Here is a 25,511-nt window from a genome sequence, read left to right on the forward strand (position 1 = left end):
ACAAATAAGCCACACCTTTCAAATTTGGCTGCTTGGGAGCCGCGGACGGGACGGGCACCGCTGCCCTGTGCTCCTGGGTTGCTCTCAGGGGGGAGAGCAGCACCGCTTTGACGGCGGCGTAAGGTCACAAATATAAGCCACACTTTTAACTTTTCACATACGGAATTTGGAAGAAAAAAAAGTGCAGCTTATATTCAAGCCAATACGGTACCTGGTTGCAGGGGATGTTCCTTCAAGCAGTTCAGATACACAGCACCATCACTTTTGAATGCCCTGATCCCACCTAAACAGGCATTTTTTGGCACTGTCAAAGCTGACATCACCTGATGTGACCAAGCCCAAGTTTCTGAATTAAGTCTAGAGAAACTTATTGTGGCATGCACCCCAATTTCCAAGCAGTGAAAGTATTTTAGGGATTTCTGCACCAATCCAGAGTTCAGCTTCCTTGGAATGATTGATGGTCATTGAGGAATGTAGTGTCTTTGGGGTATATGTTTTTATTTGCACACCTATACAAACTGATTTTTTTAAAACAATTTTTACCTCCAGCCTCAGTCAGCGAAATCACAGATGCAGACTCAGGCAGGACCTCAGCTTGGACCACTTTCCCAACCCCGACCACCTCCTCAAGGTACTAGTCATACTACACTTTACTTGCTTGTAAGTTCTGCAAGGGGATATAATGGAATCCTCCAGGTATGCAGAATAGAAGTAAGGAATTACAGGGCTATAAGTATAGAATCCTAGAACTGTAGAGTTAGAAGGGACCCTGGGGTCATCTAGCCAACCCCCCTGAAATGCAAGAATCACAGCTGGAAATCACAAACCAAGCACCAAATTTGATTTGGTGGGGGAGGGGAGGGGAGAGGATTTTTAAAACATCTTTATCCCTAGACAGCATATTCTGGAATCAGTTGGATTCAATATCAGAGACTCACAGAACAGTAACAAATACCAAAAATAACTTTTGATGTCATAAATGGTATTTTGTTTAAGGGGGGGGAAAGACACTGATGGTTAAAAACAAACAAACCAAAGTGATGGATTTTAAGAGCTGAGGATCAGACACCTAAAACGTAGGGTACAAATATTTTTAGTGGGAAATAATTAGAAAAGAGGATGAAAAATAGTTTTTAAGGCGAGCTCTGTATTGTTAAGTTACAGGAATGGATGACCTTGAGAAGATAATGGGCCAATATAATTTTGCATGACATTCCTGAAGGAGAGGCAAGCAGGAGACGGGGAGCTTGGATATCGAACAGCATCTGGAGATTGGTTTCCACATGATCTTATAGTCCGGGTCTGGTCTTTTGCACTGTCTGCAAGGAATGCGAATTCTATATTCAGATTTTGAAAAGGAAATTTGATGCAAAGCAGGGAGCCCTTAGCATTCAGCTATGCAGACGAATGGGAAACTGTACCAAAGGAAGGACTGTAAAGCTAACAGCAAGGAGTCTGATTACTTTAAGGGGGATTGTTCTGGCTTCCTACATATAGCACTTGATGTTTTATTTAAGTGTCCCTCTTTACTTTAGGGGGTCCACGCCAGCCTCAGGGATCACAGCCAGCCCGGACGGCAACTCCACCCCAGCAAAGGCTCTCTCCCCAGGGTCAGCAACCTGTGAGCCCCCTGTCCACTTCACCACAGCAACAGAGGTCTCCTGGATCTCCCCAGCAAACTAGATCATCCGCCGGAAGCTCACCAAGCCAGCCTTCCAAACCAGGCACCTTCCCCCCACAGCAGCCTAGACCTCCAGCCCAAGGACGGGCTCCCAGCCAGCAAGGCTCCGGCGAACCAGCCAGGCAGCAGGCTCCTCCTCATCCTCATCTAAAGTAGGTGCCTTTTACAGTGGATATACTTATGAGTGTGAGTCCAAACAAGGTGTACAGAAGGGGTCAGAGAGGCCTGAGGGACTCGTGCAACTGGTAGTGAAGGCAACAACACACACTCTCTAGTGGCAATAGTTTAATCCTCAAACCCAACTATCAATTCCATAAAGGGGACATTTGTGTGGAGTTGAAGCCCACTACTGCCTCCACCATTGCTGTGCCGGTTCCTTCACCCAGCTTGCTAACAAGATTCTGGCACTGTAATGCTAAAAAGCCCCTAACACAAATTGCAATAGGTCCATTAAGAGGAAGCTTAACCAGCAGAGAACTGTTATCTTCCCCTTTCCAAATTTACCAAACCTATTCACAAGTGGAGTTTTGACTAAATGTGATCCACCTGGAGCAGGAATTGGCAACCCACTCCAGTACCCCTGCCAAGGAAACTCCATGGACAAAGACAACAGGCATACTGAGGAAGAGCGGAGGACAAGTACAAGTAGATTCAGAGCTGATGAACTGGCTGGGCCAAAGCCGAAAGGTCGCTCAGTTGCGGATATGCCTGGAAGCAAAAGGAAAGCAAAAGGAAAATCCAATGCTGTATAGAAAAATATTGCCTGGAATGTAAGAACCATGAACCTTGGTAAGCTGGAGGTGGTCAAAAAGGAGATGGCAAGAATAAATATTGACATCCTGGGCATCAGTGAACTAAAATGGACAGGAATAGGTGAATTCAGTTCGGATGACTATCATATCTACTACTATGGGCAAGAATCCCGTAAAATAAATGGAGTGGCCCTCATAGTCAACAAAAGAGTGGCGAAAGCTGTACTGAGATGCAATCTCAAAAATGATAGAATGATATCGATACGAATCCAAGGCAGACCTTTTAACATCACAGTAATCCAAGTTTATGCACCAACTACCGGAGCTGAAGAAAGTGAAATTGACCAATTCTATGAAGACTTACAACACCTTCTAGAAATGATGCCAAAGAAGGATGTTCTTCTCATTAGAGGGGATTGGACTGCTAAAGTAGGGAGTCAATAGATAAAAGGAACAACTGGCAAGGCCAATAGTGTTCTGTCAAGAGAACAAGCTGGTTATCACAAACACTCTTTTCCAACAACACAAGAGACAACATCAGACAGCACCAGATGGGCAGCATCAAAATCAGATTGATTATATTCTCTGCAGCCAAAGATGGAGAAGCTCTATACAGTCAGCAAAAACAAGACCTGGAGCTGACTTCTGGCTCTGATCAAAAGCTTCTTATAGCAAAATTCCAGCTTAAACTGAAGAAAGTAGGAAAAACCACTGGGCCAGTAAGATACAATCTAAATCAAATCCCTTATGAATACACAGTGGAAGTGAGGAACAGGTTTAAGGATTTAGATTTGGTGGACAGTGCCCGAAGAACTATGGATGGAGGCTCGTAACATTATACAGGAGGCAGCAATGAAAAGCATCCCAATGAAAAGGAAATGCAAGAAAGCAAAGTGGCTGTCCAATGAGGCCTTACAAATAGCGAGGGAGAGAAGGCAGGCAAAATGTGAGGGAGATAGTGAAAGATACAGGAAACTGAATGCAGATTTCCAAAAAATAGCAAGGAGAGACAAGAGCGCCTTCTTAAACGAGCAATGCAAAGAAATAGAGGAAAACAACAGAATAGGAAAAACCAGAGATCTGTTCAAGAAAATTGGAGATATGAAAGGAACATTTCGTACAAAGATTACCATAATAAAGGACAAAAGTGGTAATGACCTAACAGAAGCAGTAGGCACCAAGAAGAGGTGGCAAGGATACACAGAGGAATTATACCAGAAAGATATGGAGGTCTCGGACACCCCATGTAGTGTGGTTGCTGACCTTGAGCCAGACATCCTGGAGAGTGAAGTCATATGGGCCTTAGAAAGCACTGCTAATAACAAGGCCAGTGGAAGTGATGATATTCCAGCTGAACTATTTAAAAATTTAAAAGATGATGCTGTTAAGGTGCTACACTCAATATGCCAGCAAGTTTGGAAAACCCAGCAGTGGCCAGAGGATTGGTGAAGATCAGTCTACATCCCAATCCCAAAGAAGGGCAGTGCCAAAGAATGCCCCAACTACCGCACAATTGTGCTCATTTCACACGCTAGCAAGGTTATGCTTAAAATTCTACAAGGCAGGCTTAAGCAGTATGTGGACCGAGAACTCCCAGAAGTGCAAGCCGGATTTTGAAGAGGCAGAGGAACCAGAGACCAAATTGCAAACATGCGCTGGATTATGGAGAAAGCTAGAGAGTTCCAGAAAAACATCTACTTCTCCTTCATTGACTACGCAAAAGCCTTTGACTGTGTCGACCACAGCAAACTATGGCAAGTTCTTAAAGAAATGGGAGTGTCTGATCATCTCATCTGTCTCCTGAGAAATCTCTATGTGGGACAAGAAGCTACAGTTAGAAATGGACATGGAATAACTGATTGGTTCAAAATTGGGAAAGGAGTACGAAAAGGCTGTATATTGTCTCCCTGCTTATTTAACTTATATGCAGAATCCATCATGCGAAAGGCTGGACTGGATGAATCCCAAACTGGAATTAAGATTGCCGGAAGAAATATCAACAACCTCAGATATGCTGATGACACAACCTTGATGGCAGAAAGTGAGGAGGAACTAAAGAACCCTTTAATGAGGGTGAAAGAGGAGAGCGCAAAATATGGTCTGAAGCTCAACATCAAAAAAACTAAAATCATGGCCACTGGTCCCATCACCTCCTGGCAAATAGAAGGGGAAGAAATGGAGGCAATGAGAGATTTTACTTTCTTGGGTTCCATGATCAATGCAGATGGTGACAGCAGCCACAAAATTAAGAAACGCCTGCTTCTTGGAAGAAAAGCAATGACAAACCTAGATAGCATCTTAAAAAGCAGAGACATCACCTTGCCGACAAAGGTCCGTATAGTTAAAGCTATGGTTTTCCCAGTAGTGATGTATGGAAGTGAGAGCTGGACCATAAAGAAGGCTGATCGCCGAAGAATTGATGCTTTTGAATTATGGTGCTGGAGGAGACTCTTGAGAGTCCCATGGACTGCAAGAAGATCAAACCTATCCATTCTGAAGGAAATCAGCCCTGAGTGCTCACTGGAAGGACAGATCATGAAGCTGAGGCTCCAATACTTTGGCCACCTCATGAGAAGAGAAGACTCCCTGGAAAAGACCCTGATGTTGGGACTACAGAGGACGAGGTGGTTGGACAGTGTTCTCGAAGCTACCAACATGAGTCTAACCAAACTGTGGGAGGCAGTGGAAGACAGGAGTGCCTGGCGTGCTCTGGTCCATGGGGTCATGAAGAGTCGAACACGACTAAACAACAACAATTATTCACAAGGCTGTGGCTGCTCCATATGACAGAAATGTGATTCTGTACTTTGCATAAATCACACAGCTGCTTTCAGGAGCCCTTCCTCCACTTCCATGTACAGTGTGTGTACACTCAGAAAGAGGGAGACAGCAGGTGGCGGCGGCAGCTTCTTAGTCACCGTACATCTGACCACCTGTGGCAGGAGTGGACTCATTTTTGGGCACAGGCAGACCAAGACGCACAAGGATTGTTGCAAGGGATACGAGAAGCTCAGTGGTGTACCTAATGGCACAGCGCTAAGGAAGAGGAACCCAATCTTCACCACCACTCTGTAGGGATAGTTCACATTTAAAGGCAAACTGAAACTTTCCAAAACACAGACACACCTCAAAATTTGCATTTCTCCAAATTGCAGAACAAGCAGCCTGGGCAAGGCAGGAGCAGAGTTGCAGGGTGGGAAGTGTAGCCATTGTTACCCAACTAACCCGGAGCAGGTTGCTTGGTCGTGGGGGATACTGGGAGGGGCTCGTGGCTGCAGCAGCTGCTTCTCACAGTGCCATGGCTCAGGGGATCCAGGCTGCTGCTGCAGCTCCTACTGCCTGCTGGGGGGAGGGGGGAGGGGAGGGCAGAGGGGGAAAGGAAAGGAGAGGAAGTCAACCCACTCGCCATTGAGGAACATGCAGGATTTTGCCCAGGGAAATTGCACCACTCACACTGCCTGTCTGCCTGTTTGCTCACTTGCACTTCTGAGCTGCTCTCTGGACAAGCAGGAGGGAAGGGTGTAGGCTGGTGCTGCCCATGGCTCCCCAGGGAGCCACTACTCCCTGGTTGAAAAACGCTGTTCTAGGGCAAAGTGGGCATAAAAATGCACGCATTTGTGAAAATAGCCTACAATCATGCCTATTAGGGAACATTGCTTGCAAAAATGCAAACTGCATACAAATGTGCTTGTTTTCTTGAGGATTTTAATAATAATAATCTCACCTTGCTGCAGAAATGTGTAGAACTGTATTTAAAGATTGGGAAAATGAGAAACTGAGAGCAAATATTGACAGGTGAAGTTCCTGCCCTTTGCACACACTGCCCATGTCTATTACAAGATTGGATGATTTAGTGTAGCACACAGGAGTAGCAGGCAATGGTAGCTTCTGCTGTTATTTTCAGTGGCAGAAAGGCAAGGGTTGAAACTGAAGCCTGCTGGAGCCTCCATAGCTGCCAAAATGTCTAGCTTGCCCTTGTGAGAAAACTGGCCATATCTTCATTCTTCTCTTCAACCCCACCCCCCTCTCTCTCTTTCAGCAAGTCACAGTCCCTGACAAACACTTTCAGCCTCTCAGAATCCTCACAGCGGGGAGTAGCCAATGAAGATGAGGCAAAAGCTGAAACCATCCGCAACCTGAGGAAGTCATTTGCTAGCCTGTTTTCCGATTAATCCCTGTGCATAAAATGAGAGCAATTGCTGGGAGGGGGGGTTACTTTTGCGGATTCATTTTTTTTCTGTGTTTACCTTGAACTTCCCCAGGAGCGTCTAGAGTAGTTTCTTGTAAAACCTATTCTCCTGCACAGCAAAAAGAGGGTGGGGTCTTGTGCACCCACCCATGCTCCAGCCCCCCCCCCCCCGCCTACTTGCATCCATCCCCGGCCTAGAACATCAGAACAAAGGCCTGCTATGCACATTCTTTACTCCCTACCTCAGGTTTGAGGAGTAAAGGGTACATATCTTGCAGTACATGTGAAGTTCTTCAAACTTCTAAAACTGCTATTTAGGCCAGGGATGAGGAACATTTTTTTCCCCATCAAGAGCCACATTCCATTGGAGGCAGTTTTAATAATGGCACTGTTGTCCTTTTCTCTGCCACACTTTTTGCTGATTCCTCCCCCTACTCCCACCCCTTAGCATCCACATTTAGGCCAAGGTCTGAACATGAACCTTCAGCCACAGGTTTCCCAGCAGACATATGGATGGACGAGAGCCTGTGGCAGATGGGGTGAACTGCTACTGTTCATTCACCTTACGAATGGCACTGTGTGCAAACAAGTTCAGATTCTGCAAACAGAATCCCTTGAAGCTGTCTTTCTGGGTGTCCTTTTCACAGCACCTTAAGCATCAGTATTTTAGTTTAATCAGTTTGAAGGATCACAGCACTGATACATATTTTTTTTAAAAAAAAGAACCTCTGCTATGCAACAGGCTTTCCTACATAAACCCCAATGGAACAAGAACCACTGGTCCACACCCAAAAGAGATAACTTTTCAGTGTATCATTTTTATATATTATTGCGAAGCAAACTTCTTTTGACACAGAAGTGACATCTTCTTGGTTGGCAGATTTAAAAAAAATAAAAACCTTACAGAATTGTTAACCATGTCCCAAACACATTAATAAAAAGAAGCAGAGCAATTTTCAGGGACCTGCTAAAGTGTTTGACAGCTGTCAAACCTTTGGATGGGAGATCCAACACATCCGGGGACATAGCATATTAGCATTGCAAGCTTCTCAGATTGGAGCTAGAACAGACAGCTTCTTTGGACGGATCCCAGGGAATGAGTTAAAATACCTAAATGCAATTTCATGTTAGTGCACCAACCACAGGTGGAAAAAATATGCAAGTCTTTGCTTGCTTACAACTGTAATTTAAAGTGCATTTCCAGTTCACTACAATATAAAACAGTCTTAATTTATTTTAAGATACTTTGGAATTGGATACAATTGGAAATCTTTGATGAGGCTATCACAAAGTACATCACTTCCCATTTCAGCACTCTAAATTAGATTGAAGTTGCATGAAGTCACACCACACATGCAGCTCACTAATCCTAACGTGTGGCTCACTCACTTTTAAAACAAGCTGAATATGCAATTCTCCTGCAAACCATTACTAATAGCCAAGCCCACAGGTCTCAGTTCTGGTGCTACTTTTCATGCACTCTGCAAAGTCTGCCATATGGTACATCACATTACATTGGGGAAACACTAAACAAAGCAACAGCCATCACAAGCATTTTAATTTTAGCAGCAATCTGGATTGCATTGAGGCTTTGAAGAATAATTCAGCACTTGGAAATATGAATGGCTAGGATCCAGAAACTTGCTGTTTATAAAGGAAGGTTTTGTGTTGTCTGGTCAGGCACAGCACTAGCCTATGTTATGCTGGGCTCAATGCTCATAATGGCCTGATCTCAAAGGCTTTATTTTCTTCAAAACATCTTTCCAACAAAGCCATGTCTAACTCCAACTTTGCAATGTCACAGAGGGCAGCAATATAACTCTGACTATTCTATCCCTTGACTGAGCTTCTTAGACCTTTTGACCTCAAAAATTTTATGAATACAGAAGCCGAAATCAGAACAGTCGTGTCCTCTGGAGATTGCTAGTGCGGGGTGTTCCCTGCACGGGAGTGTTGAGATCCATTTCAAGCAAGTTACTGTATTTTAACCTACCTCAAAACGATACAATAATTCACATATTATTCAGTGCAGAAAGGGCTGCTATAGAAATTATAAATTACCCCTCCCACCAACAGGCCACCTTATCAAAAGGGGGGGGGGAGGCAAACTACACCAATGGAATGGTATTGCTAAAGAGAAAGCCCTTCAATTTTATCTACGCCCAGTGTATGGAGCAACAGATAGGCCTGGTGGAAGCCTGCCACTATACCAGAAGACTCTTAGAAGTGTATCTAGAAGGCACTTGTTGTTTGGTAGCACATCAGAACTCTACTGCTATATTAAAGCACTAGTTTGGGCATGTTCTCAACTGAAAACATTGTAAGTTGCTTATGGCACTTTACCCCATTATATGCTAACATTAAGTATAAATCTGTGCTCACAAGTTACAATCCAGTAGCGCACTGACTCAACACTTTGATGGTGTTTCCTGCTTGGCAGGGGGTTGGACTGGATGGCCCTTGTGGTCTCTTCCAACTCTATGATTCTAACAAAGCTTCACAAGAACTAAGTATCTAACCTTTAACACAGCATGCTTAGAAATACTGTGACATCCCTAAAGCTTATTTGGTCAATTGCTAGAGCAAGCTTAGTGAAGTGAAAAGCAATACTGTACAACTAAACTAGAAACCTCATTCTTAACAGAGTACACATTCTATACACACCCAGAAACCATACCATTCGGGGATGTGTATCTAAAGCTGCAATCAGTCAAAAACCTATGCTTTCTTTCTCTCTCACAGCATTATGTGAAGCCTTATTTTAACCCAATCAAACAAAAACTTGGGACTTTAAAGTAAATTGGCATATTAATCAGTGCATCTGAATCAGCTGAAAACATTGGTTTTTCTTAATCTAATCACCTGTAATTAATTTCCCCTTACCAGCCAATCCTTTTTTCTAGCCATACGCCGCCTTTACTCTTGGGATTCTTTGAACACAAATCAGGTTGACTGGCTCTATGGATAGTTACATCTTTTACGTCCTGTCAGTTGTGTATGCAAACATATAAAACAAGCCACAACTAAGTATTTTTGCAAATATCCCTTTGCTTACAATTAGTGAAAATAAGTCTTGGGCTCATTCACCTCTAGTACAAGCCACACAGTGCTCACCATATTTGATTGTACAGAGTCAGTTCTGTCATTTTATAATGCCCTTAAAAGTTCTTTCTTGGTAGAAGAATCATTCAACACACGAAGGCAGTGTCTTTTTGTCAGTTTTTGGCATTCTTTCTTACTCATGGTTAGTTTCTAGGTTGCATTGTAGCATGTTATATTCAACTGTCTGTAGTTGAAACTGTTCAATGTTTTATTCTTTCAAGTGTATACAAAAAACATTTTTACCTTGTATTGTTTGTGCATTGAAGTTCTGAACACCAAGTTTGCTTTTCAAGTAATAAAAAAGAGAAAAAGACTTAGCAACAGGTGGTGTCTGAAGGCGAATAAAATCAGATACATTTTGGGGGCCATGGGCTTTCCATATGTCAGATGTTGCATAAAACAGGAAGTTCTCTCATGGAAGAGAAATCTAATCAGGCCAGCTATTTGGGGGAAATCTCCACCACATCGATTTAACAGACCTATTTAAAGAAAAAGACAGTCCAGACCAACATAATGCTTTGTGTTTAAAGTGCTCTTTATCTGATGTAGCTAAGGCCAACCACCTTTTGCTTTCTAAGAAGCAGTTTGCAGATGGTAACAAAAAGAATTAGTTTTCCACAAAGTTCTTTCAGAAAAGTCCCTCCAGTTCCAAGGGAGGCAGCACTGGTCATTTGCATGGCGTTGAGCCCAAACCCCCAGAATCAAGATCTCATAGTACATATGCACTGCCATAATTAAAAACAACGACAACCAGACATCTGAACCCTGTAGCTGAAATATCCTACAGTGCGAAAGCAAACCCATGAGCAGGTATGTTTAAAGCCCTAAAAGCCAAGCTGCAGTCACATGAATCCACGGCGGTTATCAATCGGACGGGCCCGACTGCCTCTTCCTGGGAGTGTGGGGTAAGGATCTGGAAGTGAATCAAGGTGTTGCCTGAAAGTAAGGAATGGATCTAAGGGAGAAAGCTGAGGAAGCTCCATAGGGCCAGAAAAGAGGGAGTGGATCGGGTCTACAATATATGGAGCTGATGGCCTTTCATCATATTCACCACCAATGATCATTGGGGGATAAAGAGGATTGGGAAGGAAAGGATTGGGATATATCGAGTTAGGATGAAGTGGCACAGGAAGGAGAGGGGGTAGATACATCATGTGTCGCCACCTCAGGGCTTCCTTCCTCTGCTTCCATTTTTTCTTGTAGAGCTGTGGGAAAAAACACAAATGAAAAGCCTTAACCTAACTGTAGTGATAAATACAATATGCATTTAAGTCCAAACATTATTCAAAGTATCACACTCCCCAACACAACTGCCCCCAAATCAAAGGATGTTCTGAACAACTTCCAAGTTTAGAGGAAGATGTCCAACTAGGGTGGCCTCCCTTTCTTTTCTTTAAATAAAATTCCCCCACCCCCACCCAAAAAAAGGAGACCAGAGATTGTAGGCCTCAGATTCCACAGATTATTATACAGGTTGGCATCAACTGAGTATTCAAACACAAGTTTGTATGCTGTACTGATTGCACTTTTATTTAGCTTAGAAGCTAAAGCTTATGCCTATTCTTAAAAACATGTACTGCATTAGATTTTTTTTTAAAGCAAGACAGTCACTCACTTCCTTCCAGTCTGTATCTCGGGGGCTGGTAACAGGATCTAAGCAGAAATCACAAACTAGAAATCAGTTTCTAATACAACAATCCCATAAGACATTTCTGTACCGGAGAAAACATACTCCAGTTAATTCAGGAAGTTGGTATTGTGTTTTATTTTTATTTTATTGTTTTATTTTTTAAAAAAACCTTCCAGCAGATACAATACCACAAGTCTCTCTGGTGGCTGCACCCTTTTATCCAGTAACTATTCCTTGATTATTTGCGAGCTGCTCTTCACTTAATACAACTAGGCTTGGGATCAAGCCTGCCATTTCACCTCTAAGTATTGTAAGAGGAAGTGAGTAAGAATTCACCTCTAAAATCCCGCAGGTACACAAATCTCCACAGTAGTTGATCATTTGAAGCAGCATAGAGGTCATGGCAAACAGCAGACAAAGATAAAAGTGAGCGGAAATCCAGGAGTCGGAGAATCCTTAGTTTCAGTTCCAGTGGAAGGACCACCAAGCCAAACACATCTGGGAGGTTCAGAGCTAATTAAGAAAGAATTGAGGTGGAGAAAATGGCATCATCCACAGTGCTGCTGTAATAAAATATAGTTTATTATAATATGGTTTATACAATCGCAAACTGCTGTCAGATACAAGGCTTGCTGTTAAAATGCAGCTTGATAGATAATGGCTTTCAGAGCAAAAACCTCAAAATGAAAATAATTTTTTATCAAGGTAATGAACAAGAATACAGTACTATGCCCTCTTTTATGACTTAGTAATGGCCTACAAAATGGTTGACAGGCCTCATTTTTTTAAATGACAGCAGTGCTTGAGAGACAATAAAGCCACCACTGAGTACAAGCCAGCACAGTAAAGCACCACCAGTTCAAAATTAAATATAAGCAGTGTAATATATTCAGCCTACATCTAATGCCCATCCTTTAGGCTCTGTCACTAATGTGTCTGGTGAAGCGCCAGTAAAATACATGATTTTGCATGGGGAGGATCTCAGGTTCAATATCATCAGTAAAAGATCCTTAACAGAAATACTAGGAAATACTAGGAAACCCATCTCTCCAAGACCCTGTCAGGATGGTTACAACTGGAAAAGGCAGACCAACAGTCTGATTTATTATTAGTAGCGTTCAGTTGGTCCTCTATGGGGGGTTTCCAGTGGTCAACTGTACATGTTCAATGCTACTAGTGGCTAGAATTCAAAACACAGAGGTCAGGAATTTGTCCAAGTGACTTACAGGACCTACCACTACAAGTGACACCTAAATTTCTAAGGCAAAGACTGATGTTCCAAAGGGAGTGAAGGATCACAGGGCAAGCTATGTGTTGTTTCAGTATCAGGTCCAGCTATCAGCCAGGCCAAGCAACTTCACTAAGGCATCTCACACACATACACTCAGAAAATAGGTGTGTCGGGGGGGCACTTAAGAAAAATAACTCTACCTCTCAGCTATTCCCATTGTAATCATTAAAGAGACTAAGCTTCTCTGGGAAAAATTGGCAGCATGAATGGTTGTCCGCAAATGGGACAAACCAGGTGAGACATTTGGCCTGAAGTTTGGCACTGCATGTGAAACCAGGTTGCCAACCTGACAGTAAGGGGTGCTGAGCCAGACTGGGGCAAGTGAATGGGAGGGAAGCTTTACACTCTGCCGCAATTGGAAATTAAATTGTGGGAATAGCAGGTGTGGCTGGGGCAGGGGTTCTACCAGGACTATGGCAGAAGCAAAAGGCTAGAGTCCATCTCTTCTCTTCATGCTCCTACATACACACATACTCACTGGCCACCATTTGGGGGATTTTTTTGTAATTAAATCGCCTATGCAACACCAAACATCACATCTATTTTGGTCCTAACAACCAAACTCCTCTATGGCCTCAGAAATGTACACACTGGACAAGTGCCACATCCAAGGTCTGGGAACCTAAATCTGAGGCAACTACAATATGACATTAGCTCTGCTCAATATGCTGCATTCTATAGTTTTTCATCAGTCCAGGGATGGTGGGGGGAGAGAACCCATACAGATCAAAGCCAGCCTTTTATTGCTTTCTATATTCTCAAGCCACAGAGGAAACAGACTCTCCAGCTGGCTCAACAGAAGAGGTCTTTGCCCCTTAAATGAAACATGAATCTCTTTTAGACTTCAAAAGGCAATTTCAGATTTTTATCTATTTTAGTAACATTTCCCAAATTAGCAATTGGCACTTATTCAGTTTTGTAGGTCATTCGCTGCAACCATGACTATACTTGAGGGGAAGAAATACAGTATATTGATTTATGAATACTGGAAAGCAATCCAGCACTGATTAGAGGGTGGGGTAAATCCTAAGGAGGAGCATCAGACCTTAGAAGCCAAGGATTCACACACTCACATGCCCATGAACACAGATACAAGCCTACAGAGTCTGTAGGCAAAGACAGTTTCGCATACCAGAAGTATGCAATGCATCTCAGTGGTGAGTTCAAAGCTAGTGGGCCTATGCACTTAATAACCAAAAGCAACATGGAAACTAATGGAGAAGTTGGAGAAAGAGAATTGGCACTGCACTCTTAATATATTTTTTTAGCCACTGTGTGACAAAGCACTATTTTCACAAAGGATCCACTATATGCTTCCTTCAGTGCTTTTCTTACCTTGCCGGGTAAAAGCCAGAAGAGGGTACACCAGCCGATCTTTAAAGAGACGTGATAGCTTCTGAAGATCCTTATATATTCCTGCAACATTCGCTTTTTTTAAAAAAAAGATTGGACATCATAAGTTTGCAAATTCCTACTCACCCTATTTTCTACAGCAAATGTCACCTTTAAACAATTAAGCAGAAAAAGAGCTGATCTTATTCCAAATGTGATGTACCACAACAATTACCGTCTTTTTCTGCGTTTAAGACTAGGTTTATTTCTTTAAAAATATGTTTAGAATTGGGGGTTGTCTTATACACAGATAAAATCTCCCCCCATTTTCTTAATTTGGGGTCCACAAAAACAGGGGGGTGTCTTATACATGGAAAAATATGGTATGTTTCTCTGAAATAGTAAAGTTTTGTGTAGGCCAGTACTTTATGGAATTGTGTAGGCCAGTCTTTATGGAATTATTCGCAAGGTTGAATGATGTGAAAAGGATCTAGGAGTCTTGGTAGACCACAAACTTAACATGAGTCTGCAGTGTGATGCAGCAGCTAAAAAAGCCAATGCAATTCTGGGCTGCATCAATAGGAGTATAACATCTAGATCTAGGGAAGTAATAGTACCACTGTATTCTGCTCTGGTCAGACCTCACCTGGAGTACTGTGTCCAGTTCTGGGCACCACAGTTCAAGAAGGAAACTGACAAGCTGGAACGTGTCCAGAAGAGGGCAACCAAAATGGTCAAAGGCCTGGAAACGATGCCTTATGAGGAACGGCTTAGGGAGCTGGGTATGTTTAGCCTGGAGAAGAAAAGGTTAAGGGGTGATATGATAGCCATGTTCAAATATATAAAAGGATGTCATATGGAGGAGGGAGAAAGATTGTTTTCTGCTGCTCCAGAGAAGCGGACACGGAGCAATGGATTCAAACTTCAAGAAAGAAGATTCCACCTAAACATTAGGAAGAACTTCCTGACAGTAAGAGCTGTTCGGCAGTGGAATTTGCTACCAAGGAGTGTGGTGGAGTCTCCTTCTTTGGAGTTCTTTAAGCAGAGGCTTGACAGGCATATGTCAAAAATGCTTTGATGGTGTTTCCTGCTTGGCAGGGGGTTGGACTGGATGGCCCTTGTGGTCTCTTCCAACTCTATGATTCTATGATTCTATGATTATAGAGCAAGGGTAGCTAACATCGTACACTTCATATGTTTCTGGACTACAGTTCCCATCACTCCTGACCACTGGCCATGCTGGCTGGGGGTGGTGGGGGTTAGCATTCCACATATATTGTTGGCTAACGTGAGCTACCCCTGCAGTAGCGCATCTAGGTGAAGAGAGTCTGCTTTGACTACAAATTCAGGACCCTGCCATTGGAGGGGAGGGGAGGGTAGATTATATGGAGCTGTATGCAATGAAGGTGTCCCATCAGTGCAATTACTTCTGCTTGCACAACAGGATTCCTCTCTCTATCTTTATGTGGCCTCTGTTCCTCCCAAATCTGTTCCAGAGGGTTGGGGGAACTCCCAGAACAAATCCAGGAGTGCAGAGGCATGCAGGAAGAAGCAGCTCTGATCCACAGACAGAAGCCCTTGTGCTAATAGGATGACGTCACTGGCTATAGCCCATTACAGCAGTTCTTAAAATAATAAACACTGAGGGAGTCTTTTAAGTATTTTAAGACAAGAGCTAGTTATATGAAGCCCTATTACCTATGTGAAAACGCTGCTACGTTCTGCCATACAGTTTCAATGCTGCAACACCCTCTGCTGGCCAAATGCATGTCATTACACAAGACTAAACCAAGCTAGCAGGCTGACTTGAAGACTTCTAGATTGACACCAGTTACCGTATTTTTCGCTCCATAGAACGCACCTAGTTTTTAGAGGAGGAAAACAAGAAGAAAAATATTTTGCTTTCTTGAATTGTTCTAGGCATAGCCGCCAACTCCTAGAGGCCTAGGTGCCTTTGCCCCCCGCCCCCATTAAATATTTGAGGAAGCTTCTTTTGCAAAGGGGGAAAGCTCCACTTTTTTGAGGATCAGCTCAAAGTTGTGCAGCTTTTTTTGCAAATGGGGAAAGCCCGGGGGGGGGGGGGTCATCTCAGAGTTGTGCATCTTTTTTGCAAAGGGGTAAAGCTCCATTTTTAGGATCAGCTCAAAGTTGCTGAGTTTCCTTGCAAAGGGGAAAAATCCTGTTTTTATGGGGTTCGACTCACAATTTTGCAGCTTCTCTAGGAAAGGGACCCATTTCTACAGTTTCCAGACAGATACTCTAATCAGCCAGTCACATGTCTCCCTCTGCAGACAACAATTGAGGCCTAGGCAAGGGGCCGAGAGGGGCCAGGAAGGGAGCTAACTGTCTTATCTCCCTCCCTGATCTCTTGCAATCAGCTGCTGAGTGGGCTACTTTCAATGCTCATTCCCTCTTGTTAGCCTTTAGCTCTTTCTTAAAAACAAAAAAAAGCACGATCTGCCTTTAGCCCCTGGGCAATTCGGCTCCAGGGACCACACATTCGCTTTGTAAGACACACAGACATTTCCTCTTAATTTTTAGGAGGAAAAAAGTGTGTCTTATGGAATGAAAAATACGGTATGTTCAGAGTTCAGCCATCCAGAAATGGTAGCAGAGGGTGGGACGGGAGAGGAAGATCAGCACTGCGGCACCCACTCCAGCCCTAACCTCCACCTTTTCACAGACTACGTCTCTACATAGCGACAAGTACAAGATTTCCCATTTGTGTCCTGGATAGATGGAAAGATACAGAGTGTATATACAGACGCCTATGTGTATTTGCATGATCTATCTGCAGACTCACGGATGTCAGGAGCAAGGCCTGTAAAGTGGTGTTTACACATACACCTACCCACCATTTCAGCATCAATGAACACTTAAACAGCACTACTGTGTTTCATCTTTAAATTCCTCATATTTATAATGTTACCGGTTTTTGGGGGGGGGGTCCCATTGCCCTACACTAAAATATTTGAGGAATATGAAAGACATCTTGCCATTTCTCGACTAACTTGATAATTATAGTGGATGGCATCATTAATAAAGGATTATATTCCACTGCATGCTCAGAAAGGTTTTGTGGCAAGCAGTTGCCAGTTCCCCCTCCCTGCTTGCAACACACAAGGAATCTTTTCTGCACAACTGGCAGCCAATTGTCCTTTCCTTTGTGGTATCATCTTTCAGGGACCTCAAAATCTGCCTGGAGCCCACAAGGTCTTCTGGAATCTCAAACACAGTTTCAGCAAACTGTGAAAAGACAACACAGTTACACAACTTGGAAGACACCTGCTGCCCTGCTTCGGCAGGCATTCCCCACTCATCTGTCAAATTTGCCCAAGCCCATTAATGCTACATTTCACAGTAGCCCTTCACTGAAGACCAAGACTGACCACCTGAAAGTCAGGAGCACATTAAATTATGTACTGAAAAGTTATATATAAAAAAGTACCCGAGTTCTCAAAACAAATGAATGATGTTGGCAGAAGCTGCAGCCTCTTCACACTTTTGATGTCATCAGCAATCTTTAACATTACTGCAAGAGACAAAGAAGACAACGAGAAAACATAATTGGGGGGGGGGATCATCCTCAAAATAAGAATGCAACATTTAGTTGCCAAAGAAAGCCTCATTCTGAATCCAATCTTTGCTCTATCTGCTTGTGTTAAAGGTCCACTGGAATTCAATGACATTAAAATTTTACATTTATTGACTGCAAGTCAGGTCCATGAGATGGGAAAATATTAATCTGTTGGTGAATAGTTTGAGATTTTAGAATATGGCATGTATAATCAAGATTACTAAAATGGTAAAAGGAAAGGAAACAGCAAAACGATTTGATTGATTGGGAAGCAGAGGCTCTGTTATGTACTGGAACAAGTGTTGAAGATGTAGCCCAGCTTCATTTTCTGTTGGGTGGATGATTTGATAACTTATTTATGCTTAACTGATTATTTTAGTTTACACCAAACAAATTACTGTAAAAGAGGCACTTGCTAGAAGCACTTAGTGCTAGCAGAAATGGACACAGTCAGCAGCATCTGTACAAAAGTCAGCTTTTCTATTATAGAATTATACTGAATAGTTGCATTACTATACCAATGAGAATTTGCTAGCTCAGAAGTGAGTCCATATCTTAATAAAAATATCCAATTTCCATCCCAGAGGTAAAGTTACACTGAGATTTATTTACGATGTCCTGTATTTCAATACAGGAAAGCACCTTGGTTGTGCTTGATAGCCCACAGGTGCTGATGCCATAGCAGAAAATATTCAGACTCAATGGAAGCTCATTTCAGGCTTCTGCATTGGAAGAAACTTGAGAGGCAAAGAGCGATAGTCACAAGGTAGCTTTCAACCAGAGTATTTTCAAGAACACTCTTACCGTTGACAACAATAAGGTTCCCCAAAGTCACACAAGTAAGTGCAGCAAATCCATTTTCACAGAGGGGGTGGGTATACTGCAGCTTATAAACACCTTTGCTTCTCCAGTTCTCAGGCATTGATGTTGCCTTTGCTTCCGTCCCCTGGAAATGGGCAGGGGGAAAACAGTTACTGTGGCAGTCTCCAGCCTCCTCTCCTCCTGAAAAGTGATATTTCCATAAAACTAGAGAATGACTAGGGACTTTTATTCTGAACGTTTGAATTCTGCAATGTTTGTAGCTGACACTGCAGGGGTCAGGATATCACAGCAGTACAATTTATACTGCCCTGTCTTGTACTGTACAATCCAAGCTGGGCTGGAACAGACAGGACTCAGGTAGGGGACAGACATTCTCATGGCCTGAATTTCCACCAATTCCAATGGTCTTACATAAGTCTAACCGCGTCACATGTTGATTTAGTCTGAAAAAAACCTTTTTTTAGGATTTCTCATGTGACTGTCAAGCAAATATTTGGGGGTGGGGACTTTCAAAGAACATTTTTTAAAATCCAAGACATTGAACTGAATGCAAATTAAAACCACCATACCAAAAACTTCAGTAGGCTCCATCAAATCAAACCCAGTATATTTTGTGTTTAACCTGCTTTACAATTGTGACACTTCACAATTTGGTTTCTTATGTGGGGACTGTACACAGTTTATAATACTTGTTATGATGGTACATGGGCTTGATTTTATAGTTTACTATAAAGATTTATACATCCATGAACTATGTCCAAGACAACTAGCATCAAATACAAAAAATAAGACATTTAAAATAAAATTCAAAGATTCTGCATGTAGGAAGGATATTTTTAACATGATGTTGATAATTTTACATTTTCCAGGGGGTAATATTTTACTTTAAAGAAGTGCTGCCCACTCCAAGCTTTCTAGATGGAAAGGAGCAAAATATGGGGGTGGGGAATAAAAAAAACACTTTTCCAGTTCCAAAAATCTTTGCTTAATGAAGGCAGAGCTCTTAACCAAAAACCCCTTTAGACACGTTCTCTCCACCCACAAACTTATATTCACATGCTCCCTGCCTTAAAACCTGAATTCTAACCTGCAAGTTATCTTCACTAGTATCCAAAAGAAAATCCACAAAAATCTCTTAATATGCAAGCACACAGGGCCCCCAGGGTAGACTTCGAGCTAGCTTCCTGGAAACACAAGTTTGTAAATTTGGAGTCATCCTCATGAATGTGTACTTCCTCACATTACAGACACATCTAATGCAAGTCATGGTTCCTCACACATCAGACACAAACTATGGCTTGAACCTGAGTCGGTGTAATGTGGGGAAAAGAGAATGTGGCCTCTGTTAATCAGGAGATGGGAGAGGAGATGAAGCCACCAGGATCAACTAGCACACTGCAACATTACTATCCTCTCCTCCCCATTGAGTTTCAGAGGAAGCTGGTCTTTCACTTCTTTTGCTTACTTGAGGTATGTAACCCGTCTCCATCATGATAAGGTGTATCAAAACAATCAAGGCATCGTTGGCACTGGTACACTCTGCAGTGTCGTAGAGGGTCTGAAGTGAGTGCGGCACTTGCCCGTCTGTAGCTTCAGAGCAAAGCATTGGCTCTGAAGGGTAGGAACCAACAGCTTCTGGAATGTCAAGGTCACCTGAGACAGTCTCTGAAGCAAACTCCTGGCTGGATTCTGCCTTGAAAGGAGAGCAGCAGAAACAGGGGATTCAAAAAGTAGCCATAATAAGCATGGGAGAAAGTGAAACAACATGATCTAGGTTTCAGACTATCTGCTGTTTGAGATAGTAATGCTGCCGATACAGTTGGGTATTTAGAAAAAGTCTGGCCTTTTTCTGCCTGGCTCGGGAGAGTGGGGCCCTGACTGACTGTGGCTACAAAAGCAAAGGATGCTGAACATACTATTGGGTTGCAGTATTGTTGGGGGGGCATTGCTGGGAGGAGAGTTGTTGCTGTTATTAAGAATAATTTTTTTGTATCTTTATTTTTACATTTTATGATTTATGAGGAAATGGTTCAACTTTGTTGTACACTTTTTGATGTTTTATTTATCGATATTTATTTATTGAGAAGTTTATGACTTCTCTTGTTATGTTTGCAGTTATGTCACATTCTTCATGTTATAAGCCGCCTTGAGCATGGTTTTAACTCTGGAAAGGCAACATACAAATAAAATGATGTATGTATACCCAGTTGTGGGAACTGACCAAGAGAAAATTTAAAAATGGGTGGCTTTCCATAAAACAGGTAGTATCTCTAATGTGGTTTAAGCTGCTACACATTTCTCCTCTATTCTTTTCACACAAGACACAGCACTTATTTTTAAAAAAATTAAAAAGTGAGAGCATCTTTAGTTCCTATGGACTTACCGTACTGTCACTCATTTGGACATCATCTTGGACTTTATGGTCTGCTACGTGCCTGTTGCTTTTTTCACTATCTGGGCTCCTGGGCCAGCTTTGGCATGGATCTGAAGTAGATGGTGATGATTCATGATTCTGTGATGGAAGCACAGATGAGGAAATAGATGCAGGTAATCTGGGTGCAGCATCAGCCTCTTCTAACACCAAACATATCAAGTCTCCGGAAACAACCCCCAACGATGTTAGGGTTTCCTGCTCTCCTGTGAGGGAGTCTTTCTTGTTCAAGGTTATTACAACCTTGGAATCAGAACTGCAAAAAAGAAACAAACAAACAAACAAACAAACAAAAAATTAACTGTGGTTACTGTAATGGTTACTGTAGCCCATTGCCAACATGCATATGGTCATAAGCATCCCATATGGATGGGACCAGACACGCTGCAGTGAATAGCTTTTTTATGTTAACTACATCAGACAATAATCTAAGCCAGGAATTTGGAAGCTTTTCCAGATAGAGGGTCATATTAGCCCAGTAGAAAGCTATTTAATTTTTATGTTTACATCCCACCTTTGCTCCAAGGAGCTCATGATGACATACAGTTCTCTTCCTCCCCATTTTTTTCATCACAAGTACTGGTACCTTGTGAGGCAGGTTAAGCTGAGAGTAGCCCAAGGTCATGGGGGAGTACATTCCAGACCCACACAGAATCACACACCCTTCTTACACAGATTCACATATGCTAATTATTCCCCATGGAAACAGGGACAAATATTGAGTGTAATTACTAAGAATTAAAGCTGTCACCTTCCATTTTCTTCACTTTTTTATGAAGTTAATTTTTTAGGAAAAAGTTCTCCAACACCTTTGAATTATCCAGACTGTGCAGAAGACAAAAATCACTCCCTAATTCCAGATATGAACGTCACTGTGTGCTGAAACTGCAAGTCTTGCTTTAAGGCTATTCAAAGTCTCTAACATAATGCAAGTGTATCCTGAAAATGGCATGTATGCCACTGTGCAATGTGTGGGTTGCTTTTTGCATGTTTGCAAGGAACACAGATCTACCTCTCTGCTGAGACATATACCCCTCTGTTTTCTTCCTGCAAAGGAATGTGCTTCAATTGAACTGCTCTCCACTGAACACATGATGGGTGGGAAGTGAACCAGAGCCATGGTTTGGGCAATTGTGAACAAGTCATAGTGAGTCTCAGGGTCACACATTCCCCCTCTACATGCAAAAACAGGTGACAGAGAACTTCCACTTTCCTTTTAGAATCAACCACAGTTCATTAGTAATTGCAGCAGGTAAATTATTAGTTCCATAATAACGGAGGAAGGAATCAGCAATGCATGTTTTAATAACACTGCTGTAGCAAATGTAATGGTTCCATCTTCTAATTCAATTTAAACTTTAAATGTATAGCAACCAAGTTCTCTCAAAGCCAGATGCCTGCAGTATTCCACCTCCAGGAGCCACAGCTCTTTCACTTATCATTCACTTGCACACACACAGTAATAAGCAGCGATAGCGTTGTTATTTCTGCTGTAGTCAATAAACGAAACTGTGCTCTTGACTTTCAGTTTCACATGTGCCAATCAACTCTGCAAGGCCTCAATTTTCCACAGTTCAGTTTAGGTAACTCTTCCCTTATCCTAGTACAGTACCCGCAAATTACCGGTAACATTGTATAAATGCAGTAAGATACAACAACAACACTAGTACTAGTACTACTACTACAATCACAGACCAGCATAAGATACAAACATGTGAATAAAAGAAAGCACATAAGACTCAGAAGAGGAGATGGATAAAAACAAATAGTTAAAAGTGATTACAACTCACATAAGCAGATAAGAAACGAAAGACAAGCGGTTAAAAGTTCTAGAAGGGAGGGAAAGTGAAGCAGCACAGGGGCCTTGCATTATGGGCCTTCAGTTTAGGTCTGATTTGTGATAAAGTAAGAGAAAGCCAATTGAAGAAATAAGTGAATGGATACTCACCCATTATTTTATTCCTGCATGACATTATTTTATTCCGTCATGACAAGTCTGACGGGGTGTACTACAGATACAGATACATACGGGTATATATATACTGTACCGGTACATAGACACACAAACAGCATAGCTGCCAAGTCCGGATCGTAAAGATCCGGGATCGGCAGCGCGCGCATGACCGGAAGTTGCGTGACGCAACTTCTGGTGGCGCTTCGCCCTTCTATGGGCACCAGAAAATGGCGGCGCCAGCGCCGGAAGTCGCTTCCGCGCATGACCGGAAACACGTAAAAGCGACTTCCGACGCCGGCGCCGCCATTTTCTGATGCCCATAGAAGGGCAAACCGCAACCGGAAGTCGCGTCACGCAACTTCCAGTCATGCGCGGAAGCGACTTCCGACGCCGACGCCGGCATTTTCTGGTGCCCATAGAAGGGCAAAGCGGCACCAGAAAAATGGCCGCCGGGAAGAAGCAAACTAAAGGGACAATGCCGGGATTTTTCGCCAAACGGGAGACCGCCGGGAAACGGTAAGAAAAAAGGGGTTTTCCCGGCGGATACGGGATACTTGGCAGCTATGACAAACAGGCATTGTTAGCCTCCATTATTTCCTTTTGACAAATGCATATACAGCCTCCACTCTTTGCCATCGCCATTGTATCACATCGGACAATTTTCTCGTTCTTCTGTAAGCAGCGCAGCGCGCCAGAGGTTTAAAGTAAGATAAATAAAAGGTGGGCTATACAGAAAACTGCCTTATGTACCCCAGGTCAGACGCCTTCACTGGTCCATTTGGTACAATACCGGGCCCCCAGGCGTGTTTCCCAGCCCTGCCAAAAAATGGGGGAACCCAGTACCTTCCCGGCGGCAAAGAAACTGCTCTTCCCCGTTTCTAGCCGCCGTCCTCCTCCTCTGGGCCCAAAGGTGACTTCGATCTAGCCCAGCAACGGCGGCCGTGAAAGCCAAACGGAGCTGCTCCTGCCCGCAAGGCTCCTTGCTCGTGACGCAGCTCGCGCGTCTACTCCCTCACACACACCTCCCGGCCACGGTTCACACGATACCTGTAACCGCAAGAGGGCAAGAACGTCTGGCAGATGTGCGCGCGCAGGTCCCCCAGAGTTGGCTCCTCCCCTGGCAACTCCAGCAGAACCGTTCGCTTCAGCAACCGCACGCGGAGCTTCATAGCGGCGAGCCTTTCCCTGCAGGAGACGAAGCAGGGCCCTCAGCGGCAGCGACGACGGAGGAGGAGGAAGAAGCCACTGCGGGCGCGGGGGCTTCTGGGTGCCGTTGTTGTTGTTGTTCGGGGTTTTGGTTGGTTGAAGCGCCGCCTCCTTCACCCGCCGCCCCGCCTCCGAGACGCCGCGAGGGCCCGCCCCTTCCCGGTCTTGCCAGCCGCGGCAGTCGAACGACCCCAGAAGCCAACGATGCTCCATCGACTACTCGGTTTTCTTCGGAACACCAGTTCGCCCTGCCTCAGTAACAGGGAAAGGGGAAAGTCTGCCTTCCCCCCTCCCCCGCCCCTTCCCGTCGATCGATAACATCTGTGCTCTTACTTTCAAGCACTTGTGTGCAGTTCTCTGGCGGCTGTACATGTGAAATGTACATTGAAGAGGGTTTTAAGCTGTGCCTCCATTTATACGCAACTTTTGTATTTGTATATAAACTCAAATAGTAAAAAAAAAAACCCAACCAACTCTCCAGTAATCTCCTTCAAATGCAATCAAATCTGCTTTAAGCGCTGAGCATCTGGTCTGGAACTTTTCAAAGCCCCATCTGCACTATGCACCGCTTCCCATGGAACTCCCAGAATTCTAGCTCTGTGAGGAACTACATTTCCCAGGATTCCTTGCAGGAAGACATCCCTGTTAAAAGTGGCATGATATTGCTTTAAATGGATAGTGCAGACAGGGCCTCTAGTTCACATTCATCTCAGTGGGCCACTGTTTCCCAGACTTGGGTCGCCCTTGTGGACTACAGTTCCCATCATCCCTGACCACTAATCCTACTAGAGATGATGGGAGTTGTAGTCCAAAAACAGCTGGAGACCCAAGTTTGGGAAACCCTGGTAGATGTTATATAGCCTAGGGTCAGGTCCAGTGGCTACTGTAACCAGGAGAGCCACAGATATGAATATGACAGTAGCAACCTCTACTGGCTCACTGCAGGGGATTGGGAAGCAGGAGGCAGGAGTTGGAGCCGCACAAGGGGCAAGATGTGAATATAACCCCAAAAACTGAAATAATGGGTTAATGCTGCCAATTTCTTCAAAAGTCCAATACAATACAAGCAGCACGCAAGGGCACAAGATTCAATCAAGTTTCAATCAAGTATTATTAGTACAAAAAGAAGAGAACCATATACAAACGCTGACACAGAAGCCAAAACCAAACGTCAAGCAGATAGCATATACAAATAAATACCGAAAGGCAAACCAGTCTTTATGGTCTTTGAGGCTATGTAGCGGTCAGCAAAGTGGCAGCAGGTCGAAGTGTCAATAATAAATTACTAATATACATCTAAACAAACAAATATCAAAGGCAGTACTTACAATTCGTATGAAACCACTTATCTTGGCTTAGGCCACAATGCTCAAACCCCAGCAGGAGAACAAGAGTCACATCAGGGGCAAAAGAGAGAGAACTCCTGGACTTGAACCCACACTGCAACTAAGAGCAATCAAAACCAGAGAACAGAAGTACTGTAACTCCTCTTTAATGAACAAGCGGGACGCGGGTGGCGCTGTGGTCTAAACCACTGAACCTAG

General features: G+C 43.4%; 2 protein-coding genes across 2 annotated transcripts in view; one reads left to right on the forward strand and one right to left on the reverse strand.

Annotated features, from left to right (window-relative positions):
• Positions 1 to 10,037, forward strand: part of SYN3 (synapsin III) — a 176,181-nt gene extending 166,144 nt beyond the window's left edge. The window contains exons 11-13 of the mRNA XM_035128441.3: positions 550 to 631; positions 1,536 to 1,833; positions 6,473 to 10,037. Coding sequence (XP_034984332.3) covers positions 550 to 631; positions 1,536 to 1,833; positions 6,473 to 6,605 — 513 coding nt within the window. The 3' untranslated portion in view covers positions 6,606 to 10,037. The remainder of the gene's footprint in view (positions 1 to 549; positions 632 to 1,535; positions 1,834 to 6,472) is intronic.
• FBXO7 (F-box protein 7) lies at positions 7,832 to 24,030 on the reverse strand. Its single transcript, XM_035128442.3, has 9 exons — positions 23,809 to 24,030; positions 20,760 to 21,063; positions 19,842 to 20,069; positions 18,359 to 18,500; positions 17,426 to 17,509; positions 13,981 to 14,073; positions 11,691 to 11,867; positions 11,340 to 11,377; positions 7,832 to 10,929 (listed from the first exon to the last, which is right to left on the reverse strand). The coding sequence occupies exons 1-9, from the start codon at positions 23,928 to 23,930 to the stop codon at positions 10,567 to 10,569; spliced, it is 1,551 nt and encodes a 516-aa protein (XP_034984333.1). The 5' UTR covers positions 23,931 to 24,030; the 3' UTR covers positions 7,832 to 10,566.
• Positions 24,031 to 25,511: the final 1,481 nt, after the last annotated feature.

This window comes from Zootoca vivipara, chromosome 9 (assembly GCF_965207765.1).
Source record: "Zootoca vivipara chromosome 9, rZooViv2.hap1.1, whole genome shotgun sequence".
Lineage (NCBI taxonomy): Eukaryota > Metazoa > Chordata > Lepidosauria > Squamata > Lacertidae > Zootoca > Zootoca vivipara.

Bases quoted from the DNA above. Each gene is read 5' to 3' on its own strand.
- FBXO7 (XM_035128442.3), bottom strand. From the start codon at position 23,930: ATGAAGCTCCGCGTGCGGTTGCTGAAGCGAACGGTTCTGCTGGAGTTG. The intron at 11,378-11,690 runs GTGAATTCTTAC...ATTTCTGCTTAG, and splicing joins GTACCTGCGGGATTTTAGAG to ATCCTGTTACCAGCCCCCGA. The intron at 10,930-11,339 runs GTGAGTGACTGT...TTTTTCCCACAG, and splicing joins GAGATACAGACTGGAAGGAA to CTCTACAAGAAAAAATGGAA.